Raw genomic sequence first — 10,656 nt, forward strand, 5'->3', positions numbered from 1 at the left:
TCTGAGAGGTGGTGGGCTGAGGTTGAAGGGGAAGAGGGGCCGGGTAGGGATGCCAGCCGTGAAAGCAGCACCGTGATTACCTGCTGAAATCTGAGTGCAAAAACATAACCTGATTTAAACTGTTACTTCTTCAAGGCTCCCAGGGGTGCTTTAGGGTTATAAACACCTACTCAGCGACCTGCTTTGTGCACATCTCGAGCCAGGTATTCCCACACCAGAGGGAAAGCCAGCAAAACCTGCACAGATGTCTCTAACAGCTGCAGCTGGGCTGCTGTAAGCCACCCCTGCTGCTACAGTTCATTAGCATTGCAGGGTCTGTCCCCTTCTCCTCCTTCTCCTTTCCTGCTTGTGTGTACAGTCAGCTGTTAAAGGACACTGACATCACTTAATGGTTTAATTGAATCTCACAAAGGGATCGAAATTGGCTGCCTGGCTTGTCACTGAGATGCTCATGGAAGAAATAGTCAATCACCAATTCAGCAGGTAAAACTGCAGATCTGGGTAGAAAGTCCTTGTTGTTGGGGATAGGGAAGTAATTCCTCTTTGCAGAATAATACACTATTAGGGAGATGGCTGAGAGCTGTTTTTCCAGGCTGACAGGTGCCATCCCTGTCCAAGGGAAGGGTAACTGAGTTAGACTAACTCCCCAAGGTGGTGTGGCACTCTGTAAGGGGTAAACAGACCTGAGGCAGCATTTTATCTGTAAGTCAGGAGACTGTTCTGTGTTTTACACAGGGATTTACAGGGATACAATGGAGAGAGGTCCATGTGATCGTTTATTTAGAATGGAAGGCAAAATCCCAGAAAAGGCCAGGGTTGAGCCAGGATGAAGCTTTGCAGCCAGCAGCAATTTCTGAGATTGTTTCACAGAAAAAGTCATCTTTGAGTGTAGGGAATCAAAAGTGAGGAGGGAACAAAGAGAAATATGTCCAAAAGCAATAGGGAAGCCCAGAGGGAGAGGATATGACCCTAATGAGGGTGCTAATGCTGTGGCCATGCTACTGACAAGTAAAGTAATTGCTGCTCAGGAGGAATGTGAGCCAGTAGAAAACAGCTTTCCACCCAGATGCCAAGAAAAGCAATTAGAACTCGTAAACACCAGTGGCTGACTAAACCCGGGCCCTTAATTAATAGTTTCATTTGAAGGGTGAGGAAATCGTTAAGCTCTATTGGTGTCTATTAATTCCCTGCAACACGAACCAGAATAGAGTTTTAAGCCTTCTTTCACTGTACAGTGTGTGCAGGAAGGAGCACCCGAGCCCTTGCTGTGTGCAGCTGTGCTCTCTCACCTCACTGACTGCCCCAGAGCCCCAGGATGTGCTGCAGGATAAAGAGCTCAGACTGTGCACTAAGTTAGGACATGGCTTTGGGAGTGCTCCATCAGGGCAGGAGAGGTGGATGGAAAATGTGACTTCAATAAAAAGCTGTACAACTGAAGTACTGTGTCGGGGAGCTCACAGGGAGCTGGGGGTCTGGAAGATTTGCATCATACTGTACAGATGCCAGCCACTGAGCCACGGAGAACAGTGTCAGCCTCTTCTGTCCAGCACAGAGGGTGCTACAGGAATGCCAGTCAGAGGAAGAAGTAGGGGTAGCTACCAGAAGTAGGCAGAGCAAGGAGGGACATAAAGCTTCCCACTGTATAAGCAGTGGTGATGCAGTGGCAGACTTCCTACAACCTTCACAAACAGCCAGGAACCAAGAGTGTTAAGGAGTGGCCTTTACAGAGGACACAGCCTTGATTCCAAGTCTGGGTAAGACAAAGGTTTATTCTTGCTGCTTTCTGACTCTCCATTCACCCACACACTCTTCCCTGAATTTCAGAAGGACCACAGATCTCTTCACAATCTTATTTTTCAATTTGTTCTATCAACTTCATGTGATGTGGGCACTTCTGCCTTGATGCAATGAACAGGCTGTAGTACAGAACAGCAGTGTTTGGTTCTCTGTGTGTTAGACAAGCCTGCCAGCACAGCCTGGTGCCCCTCCTTTGTCAGGCTGGTTGCTGTGCTCAGCACACACACCAGCCCAGCCCTGCTGTAAGCACATCACACACCCGTTCCCCAGCCAGCTGCCTGCGTACCCAGAGAGTTCATCTTGGCACTTTATAGCTGACCTGCTGTCTTCTTAAAAGGCAGAATATAAAGTCACTAGTGCAGCCATATTTCTGGAGTGAGGGGGAAGCTCTTCTAGTGTGTCAAACATCTATAGAAGAGCCTCTCTTACTCGCTGTCAAATCTGTGACAGCTCAAGGAACTTCCCTTTAAGATCACCTACCCTCACTTCAAATTCAGAGTTGGACTAAAGTAGGGGATTTGTGTGAATCTTGTTTTCTCCTGTCAAATGCAACTCAACAGGCTTTTCTAAGCAAAGTGATTTCTTTCAAAACCTGCCGTATGCCATTCAGCCCCATGAAGGAGGTTCACTGCCTTGTTGCTATGGTACCCTTTCTCTAAAGAGGAAGAAAATAGTTAATTATGCAATTTAAGAAACTACAGAAGAATGACAGAATGAGAAATAATAGAAAGGAAGACTCTGCATTTGCAATAGAACTGCTGGCTGCTCTAAAATACACCATGTTTACAGGTGAAATACTTGCCCAGTGCATGTTGTGTAGGGCCAGGGCTTCTCTGGCAGCAGGGATTTCAATGAGATGCCCTTGGCTAGGCACTGTGCCTTTGCCATCCAGGAAATCAATCCTGTAGTCAGTTACTGCTATTACCTTCCCTGCTTAATGCTCCAGACATATTTCCTTGGCAGAAATTCTGGATGGAGCTGGGACAGCAATAATACATCACAGACCCACAACAAGCTCCTGCTGCTTGTGGATACACAGAGATACAGTTCAAGACTTAAGTGCTTTGTATCTCCTTGGCAGAATTTCATTGCTCCTTGGGTCTACTAAACCCGGCTTGCTTTGCCCAGGACCCTGGAAAATCCAGTTTGTGGTGCACAAGGCAGGGCCAAAGAGACTGCAAGCATCAAACCTGCCAAGATCCCAGCCGCCCTTTAGAAAGAATGGTGCTTTCCTTTGCCAAGAGCAGTGGCAGGTCAGTACAGCTTGGGTGAAACAAAGCACTACAACAGATCTTTGCCAGGAATGGATCTAGGCTGGTGCTCTGTGCTCTGTGAACAGGGGGAGCTGCTTCTTGGAGGGCACATGTAGCTCTGTGAGCCAGGGGGAAGGAAAGAGTTACCCCATGCCTTGTTTCCCAATGGGAGCAGTGAGAGAAAGAGGGAAGGAAGATGACCTGACCCCGTGCAGTTGTTTACTACAGATGACTAAAAGGAGATGGAGATCTCAGGCTCTCCTTCTGCCTGACAAGGGCACTAATGGCATGAAGGGCTAGACAAGAGCCACAGATGGTGGTAAGAGGAAGAGAGCAGTCGAGAGGCAATAATAAGCCAAAATACTTCTGGGAACACAGCAGGAATGGCTGTCAAAAGACCAACATTTTAATCAACAAACTTTGTAGCCAAGAGGCTTCCCACTAAGGGAATACACAGACTCCTGCTTTCACCAGCAGATTCTACCTCCTGCATTTTTAAGGCTCAGGATGTTCTCTCCAAGCTTCCCTCAACAAGTATTTCCAGGGAGGGTGGCTTTCCAGAATCTGTCACAGGAGCAACACTCAACTCAGTCCCTGATGAACTGATGTTGAAAGCTGTGTGTCCCTTGCACTGCCCCTCACAGTCTCCTGGCCTTCCGTGGGCGGCAGCCGTTGTGGGGGACCGGGCTGTTGTCGGTGATGGAGATGACCTCCAAACCTCCCATGGTCAACCCCTTGATGGCAGCCTGCAACAGGACAGCAGATGAGTTACCAACACACGGAACAGCAGAGAAGGGAAAAAGTTCAGGGCAAAATACTTTCATCCCCCATCTGAAAATCAACTTGTTCCAATGGTTCTCGCTTTGTAATTCTTAAAAATAAGTAACTCATATTGGAAAACCCAGTTTAAACATATCTGCTCTAGTCCTTTCTTGAGCATTCCCATCAATTTTCCTACTTTATCCATAAGAAGTACCAAAAAAGCTTTTATTCTACCTCCAAAATAGTATTACTCTAAAATTCTAATAACTCTAAAAATTCAAATGACTAAAAATTCATTACTGGGCACTTGGGTGAAGAATCCTTTACATCAGCTTCAGAAAAACCAAGTTAATTGAGACCAGCCTGAGTTTAGAAAACATGCATGATGCCTGAGAAAATAAAAGTATGGAAAAGAAACTCCCAACACCTACTTTGCGTCCTGGTCCCAGTCCTTTCACCATGACTCGCACGTGCAGTACACCCTTCCCACGTGCTTTCTGTGAAAAGAACAACTGGTTAGTGTTCTCTGACATAAACTCGGGCTCCCCTGCTGTCTTTCATTATCATAATAGTATTTAAGTAAAAATAAAGATTAGGTAGTAAGGGATACAGAAGACATATATGGGGATTGTTGCAGAGACATTAGGAGCAAAGGAGGCTGGGGTATGACCATGGCAGTTCAAGAAAACTTCTGTGCTAGACTGTCATCTCTGCACACAGAGAAAGCTCTCAAATCAAACTATCTGTGACCTAAAGCCAGGGCAGAAAAGGACATATCCATAGATACGTGACTGAAGTGGCAAGGGACTAACAAGGACTAACTCCAAGCTGTTTTCCCTTCTCTAATGTGGTGACTTCTCCCCTGTGAGCAGTGCATTCTTTCTGGAGGGTAAATGAAAAGAGCAGGCAAGCTTTAGATTTGCTGTGCAGGAGTCCACACCTCCAGTACAAAAATTCTAGGGGCTTGCAAATTGGAAATGAAGAACTGCTGTAGAGCACAGCCCTGCTGCCACCACGTGGAGGGAGCTCCTCTGGCTCTCTTTCTCATTGTGTTCTGGTGCAATTAACATACTAACAACTTCAACAGTGACAGAATAAATCAGTCCAAGCACAGCTACGCAGCTATTATGAGGCTCCAACGAGCACAGATTAATAGTGAAGATGTTCTTATATCCCTCTGAGTCAACCACAATAAGCTGTTGGCCAGCAGTGGCACCAAACTCCTCTGGCATGAAAGGCTGGAGCGAGTTCTACTTAATTTAGGATAAGGATTTTCAGTTTAACCTTGCCTCATTCTGCTGTAATGAGGACCGTGACACAGCCAGCCCCATCTCCTCCACCTGGACACCCACGTGGTTTTTAGAAAGATTTACAATAAACCATATGCAGCTGGAAACTACAGGTGCAAGGACATCACCTTCTCTGACTGGAACTGCTGGCTAGAGCTCAGTTCTCCTGTGGCAGAGAGCAAATATGAAACATCCAGACAGTAACTACAGCTATTTCTCAGTCCCCTATGGTGCAAAACTTGAACTGCTGCTGATTCAGGGGCTACATTCCCGAAATGGCTGAGAAATGTTCACTTAGGAAAAAGGGAGGCTGTGCAGACTGGCGCTAGGAAAGGACGGGCTCCAAGTTACATTTCCAATCACAACATGCGCAGCTCAGCTCACTCTCGGGGCATTTCTAACAGCTCTTTCAAACACGCTTTGTGTGCAAATGAAACTTGGGATGCTGTGGAAGAGCTCGGGAGTGCTGCCTGTGAGCCAGGCCAGTGCCCAGGTCTGGGCCAGGCAGTCAGTGCTCCCCTCTGGAGGCGGGAATCACGGGTGCGGACTCACCACTGCCGCTGCCATGGCCGCGGTCTGTGCCGCGATGGCAGTTCCCTTCTTGGCGTTCTGGAAGCCTTCGGTGCCGCAGGATGTGCGGGCAAACGGCTGGTTGTCAAAGCTGACCACCTGGATGTGGGTGCTGCGGAAAGACGGGGGCAGAGGGAAGAAGCAAACTAACAAAGCTTTGTTCTGCAGTTTTTCGCTCACCTTACTGGCATGGCTGACTGCAGGACTTCTGCCTCCCTTTCAAAGTATCCCACTTACTCAAACCTGCTGCGGAGAGCACCCAGCAGTGACCTTCTGGTCACCTTACAGACCCAGACAGGACGTTTCTGGACAAGATGTGTTTTATCTAAGTATACCTCAGACCCCACTCAGCCCTTTCAGACCCACCTCTCACTGCATTTTACCTCTTCTACTAAAAAAAAAAAAAAAAGCACAAAACACTTCTAGAACTTGAAAGAGCCTTGAACAGTAACGTATCACAGGAGGAATCACTGATGAAACACAACTGTCTCTCATGGAGAATATGATAATTTTTTCAACAGCTGTACAGAAATAGTGCTAGAGCAGAGGGCTGGAAGTAAGCTGCTGTTAAAACTGTCACCATCTGATTATTCAAATCAGAATGTAATCAAAATGTATAAAAACAATCTTACTGCTTTAAAAGCTCTGCAAGAACAGTTATGCTCCCTGAACAGCACTGAGGATTGAATCATGGTCATCTTCCCAGTCACGAACACCACTTCCCTTGCAGTTTTATTGTGAGCCTTTAGATCAAAAGGATGGCAGGCCAAACCCCGGGTTCTAGGCTTTTATTTCACATGAGAGCAGGAATGGAGCAGCTCATTTACTTACTTGTTGTATGTTGCTTTAATGTGAGCTATCGGGACCTCTTCATAAACCTTGCCATCCCACCTCATGGAGTTCCTCTGCAGGATTGAAGAGCTGATGAAGAAAACAAGAGTTACCAGGCCTCGCTCTTTAAATATTACAAAGTTTTATTTCATACCGGGAAATAAAGAAAGAAGGGATCAAGCCTCCGAAAAACACAAGCTGCGTTTCTGATTGACTCAAGTCGCTCCCTCCCCTTCCTCGGCTGAAAACCCACCGAAGGCGATAAAACCTCGCAGCAAGCGGCAGATGGCAGCGCCCTCCCGGCGCGGCCTGGCCTCGGCTCTCACCTCTGCTCGGTCGCGCTCTGCTTCTCCGTCTCCTTGGCAGCCGCCCCCGCGATGTCCTGCAGCCTCGGGGGGCCGGTGCGGAGCCCGCGGCACAGGGCGGCGGCGCGGCCCCTGAGGGAGAGAACCGCCGGTGAGCGCTGGGGAGGGGAGGGGGGGGTGGGAGGCGGCGGGATACGATCTAGCGATAGCGGGAAGCCCCCAGCGGCCACCCCGCAGCGAGGGGCCCCTCCCCGCTGTCCCCCCGCTGCCCACAGCCCGTCCCGCCCGCTCCGCTCACCCCCAGCCCAGCACCCGTTGCCCGGCGACCGCCACGGCCGCGCTCATGGCGGCGGCTCCGACCCGCGCCGGGGAGCGGCCGCCGCGGAGCACGACGGGAGCGAGGAGGGGACATGGCGGGGCATTGTGGGGCGCGGGCCATGGCGGCGCCCCTGGCGCAGCGGGCGGCGGGCCGCGCTCGCTGGGTTTGTAGCGCTGCCCCGCGGCGCCCGTGGAGGCTTTTTGGGGCGATGTGCTTGTTGAGGCTTCCCCGAATCACGCAGCCTCTGGAAAAGGAGGAGGAAGAGATGGCGGCTCTCATGGAGCAGGTAGAGGGGGATGTGGGGGTGTGTGGGGGGGTGCGTGGGGGTGTTGATGGGGAAATGGCGCCCTCAGGCATGAGGGGAGAGGGACATCAGGCGCTGCTGGCCTTGCACACACCGTCTGTGATGTTGCTGCCCGAGTGCTGTGTGTGCGGTTCGCACCACATTTCTTGGGTGGTGGTGGTGTTTCCATGGTCTTCCTCCATGGTGTTGGTGTCCTTGTCACACACTCTTGCTGCAAACAGGGAAATCATGCTCAGCCTCAGGAAGTTCCCATTACCTTATGTTTGCTGAGCTGGAAATAATTTAATTCTGCTTGCTAATACCTATAGTGCTTGTGGCTTAAGAATTCTTTATGTTGCCCTTCTAGATAGAGCTGGAGAAGAGCCACTATTCAGATCATGAAATCCGTAAGCTGGAGGAGGAGGAGCAGCTCAAGAGGAAAAAGGAAAGCTTGTATGATGAGGATGAAGCACAAGGCAAGACTGTCATCATGGTTCAAGACCTGGAGGAGAAGTGGGAACAGAAGTTTCTGCAGTTCAAAGCTGCCCCACGGATAACAGGTACAGCCTGGAGCCTGTGGTGGGTGAGAACACCCACATTGTTTGCCAGAGTGCAATTCAGTAGAATGAAGGCATTTTTGGATCTTTTTTTTTGCTTGTTTTAAAGAGAGTCTTGACTCTGTGGTAGCACTTGTGCAGTTAACTGTCTGACAGGGAAATCAGTGTTCCTATGCAGCAAAAATGTGTGTGTTCACTAGGGCAAAATGATGAAACTAGATGTGGTTTCCAGACAAGAGGAATGTTTGGTCATTTGGTTCCCAAGCTCTGCTTAGTGCTCCTGTTGATTTTTGTCAAGGTAGAGATCCAGGCTGCTTATTATAGATTCCTTCTGGAACTGAAAACAGCAGCTGAATCCTGCAATGACTTCCAGAGTGACTGACAGCATTCCTGTCTGGGTTCTTCTCTTATTCTATGTATCCACATTCATGTATTGTTGCTGGGCATGAGGCACAGAGGGTTGATGAATCAAGGGGATCAGAGTGTGCTGCCAGGAGCCTTTGTTTGCAGCGTGTGTTGGTTTTTGGCAGATGCTGATAAAAGCAACGATCGGACGTCGTTGAACAGGAAGCTGGACAGTAACCTGATGCTTCTGGTGAAGCAGAAAATTGGTAACCAGGAGCTGTGGCTCCTGCCTCAAGCGGAGTGGCAGCCTGGAGAGACGCTACGAAGCACAGCTGAGCGAGCCATGGCTACATTTTTGGGTGTGTAGCTTGACCCTCCCTCTTGTTTGTCCCAGTGGTTTTCTTCCAATGCCCTCTCTGAGGGATATTTGCCATCTGCTGTAGTAAAAAGGCATTTCACGGCAGGGGGCTGGCAGGCTGGGAGTTGGTTCTCTGGCTGCCAGCAGCAGCAGCGCCGTGTCTGGCCATCGTAGTCTGATGTTGGGGCATCACCAGACACCCCCTGAATTTCTGGGCTTGCTCTGGGCTTCTCTTTCCCTCTTATTGCTCTGTATTAGCTTTTGTGGCAGATGGGCGATGATGGCAAACGTGTGTCCTTGCTTTTCACTCAAGATTGGCAAAGCTGGATACCCTGTCCTTCCCTTCCTCCTTCTCCCACTCTGAGAGGACTTGCTGGTCTTCAGACGAGCTGTTTTTTCATGAGAAAAACCAGTTTTTTCACAGTTGTCAGTATTTCTGCTAAAGAGGAAACAGTCAGTCTGAACCACATACAAGGAATGGCTTATGCTGCCTTTTTGTTATACAGGGGAGCAGTTATTGTTGCTCTGTGTTCTTATGTCTTACTGTCTTTCTCTTGCATTGCTGACATCTTGCAGGAGAGCACATTCAAGCCAAAGTCCTGGGGAATGCACCATATGGGATTTACAAGTATAAATTCCCCAGGGCCATCAGAACTGAGGATAACGTGGGAGCCAAAGTCTTCTTCTTCAAAGCCTTCCTCCAGAGCAGTGATTTGTCCCAGGCAGAGCTGAAGGCAGATTACCTGTGGGTCACAAAGAAGGAGCTGGGAGATTACCTGAAGTCGGAATACCTGAAAAAAGTCAATCGATTCCTCCTGGACTTGTAAGCAATGGGCTGTGCTCCAGCAGATGGGGAAGATGTGGGACGTGGCTCCAGAGAGGAGCACGGCTGCTGCTTTGCATGGTCTGTGTGTATGAGATGTTCACTTGGGCTCTGGAGGATAATTTGCCTTTGCCTTATTTCCCAGTTCTCTTCACTGGTCCTGTACTGAATAAACATTAAAATTTATACTCGGAAGTGAAGCTTTCCTGAGGGAGTTCTTTGCTCTTGTTGAATTCTCCTCCTCCACCTCTTCTGGAAATGCATGCTGTGATCCTTTCCTCTCCCAAGAGTGTGGTTCCCTGGGGCTGTGGTACCCAGAAGGTTTGCTTTGCTCTCCAGGCTCCTGTCACAGGCTCAGTCTCAAAGGGTATCTCCTTGCAATGGCTGATGCTTATCTCTGGTACGTGCTCTCTGATAAGAGCAGCACTGGGGGGTTATCTGTATGTCCTGGTGGGAACAGACCCTCTTGAACACCAGCCAGGACAAGGTGGATTTCTGAGGAGATGTAAGCAGGGATATTCACAGCTTACTAACTTTTAGTGTTAGCTGCTTCTGGCCTCGAGTCTGTGATGCACAGTGGCTGTGGAGGACACGTGTCCATGAGGAAGAAGCAGCTGCTCTCCCACCCACACTGCCTCCCCTTGAGCCTCAGGTTACAGCAGCAGACACTGAAGGAGGATAGCAGCAGCAGCTCTCTGTCTGGGCTGGGAGGGGAAGGTGCTTTAGCATTGCTGCCTTGAGGGAGCAGCCTCAAAGGTGTCTCTAGGGAGTTCTTGGCTCCCATTCCCACTGCATTAGGCCAGCACTGCTAACCCAGCACAGCTGGGTCTGCCTCAGGTAGCCTGACCCTGTTACCCCAATTTCTTTATTAGAAGATCTATCCTGGGCTTATGTGGTGCTGCCTTGGCCCTCTGGGGCTGGTTCTGTTGTTGGAGGTTTTTTTCTGGTTGTAAATGTTGCTGTTCAGTAGTCAAGAGTGCTGCTGGACTTTGCAGGGAATCAGCTTCCTCCAGCAGCAGGGAGAGAGGAGGAAATAACTGTCGTTAATCATCCGGAGAGAGTTCAGCCTCCAGAGGTGGAATTGGAGATTGCTGTATGTATTTTATCAATCCTTTGGGAGCTGTTGAGCTGCAGGCCTCAAATTAAAGTTATCCTTAATCACTA

General features: G+C 49.3%; 2 protein-coding genes across 2 annotated transcripts; one reads left to right on the forward strand and one right to left on the reverse strand.

The window, feature by feature from the left end:
• Positions 1-3,434: 3,434 nt before the first annotated feature.
• MRPS11 (mitochondrial ribosomal protein S11) lies at positions 3,435-7,186 on the reverse strand. The gene is made up of 6 exons (XM_069025542.1): positions 7,106-7,186; positions 6,829-6,939; positions 6,503-6,592; positions 5,654-5,783; positions 4,244-4,309; positions 3,435-3,796 (listed from the first exon to the last, which is right to left on the reverse strand). The coding sequence occupies exons 1-6, from the start codon at positions 7,150-7,152 to the stop codon at positions 3,689-3,691; spliced, it is 552 nt and encodes a 183-aa protein (XP_068881643.1). The 5' UTR covers positions 7,153-7,186; the 3' UTR covers positions 3,435-3,688.
• A 4-nt stretch (positions 7,187-7,190) lies between these two features.
• On the forward strand, positions 7,191-9,687 carry MRPL46 (mitochondrial ribosomal protein L46). The gene is made up of 4 exons (XM_069025541.1): positions 7,191-7,412; positions 7,777-7,969; positions 8,497-8,670; positions 9,246-9,687. The coding sequence occupies exons 1-4, from the start codon at positions 7,218-7,220 to the stop codon at positions 9,494-9,496; spliced, it is 813 nt and encodes a 270-aa protein (XP_068881642.1). The 5' UTR covers positions 7,191-7,217; the 3' UTR covers positions 9,497-9,687.
• The last annotated feature ends 969 nt before the right edge of the window (positions 9,688-10,656 follow it).

Source organism: Aphelocoma coerulescens, chromosome 10 (assembly GCF_041296385.1).
Source record: "Aphelocoma coerulescens isolate FSJ_1873_10779 chromosome 10, UR_Acoe_1.0, whole genome shotgun sequence".
NCBI classification, from domain to species: domain Eukaryota; kingdom Metazoa; phylum Chordata; class Aves; order Passeriformes; family Corvidae; genus Aphelocoma; species Aphelocoma coerulescens.

Excerpts from the sequence above, each read along its gene's own strand:
- MRPS11 (XM_069025542.1), bottom strand. The coding sequence starts at position 7,152 with ATGAGCGCGGCCGTGGCGGTCGCCGGGCAACGGGTGCTGGGCTGGGG. Across the intron at positions 6,593-6,828 it reads CAGAGCGCGACCGAGCAGAG|CTCTTCAATCCTGCAGAGGA; the intron begins GTGAGAGCCGAG and ends TTTCTTCATCAG. Across the intron at positions 5,784-6,502 it reads ATTAAAGCAACATACAACAA|CACCCACATCCAGGTGGTCA; the intron begins GTAAGTAAATGA and ends GTCTTTCCGCAG.
- MRPL46 (XM_069025541.1), top strand. The coding sequence starts at position 7,218 with ATGGCGGGGCATTGTGGGGCGCGGGCCATGGCGGCGCCCCTGGCGCAG. Across the intron at positions 7,970-8,496 it reads AGCTGCCCCACGGATAACAG|ATGCTGATAAAAGCAACGAT; the intron begins GTACAGCCTGGA and ends GGTTTTTGGCAG. Across the intron at positions 8,671-9,245 it reads AGCCATGGCTACATTTTTGG|GAGAGCACATTCAAGCCAAA; the intron begins GTGTGTAGCTTG and ends GACATCTTGCAG.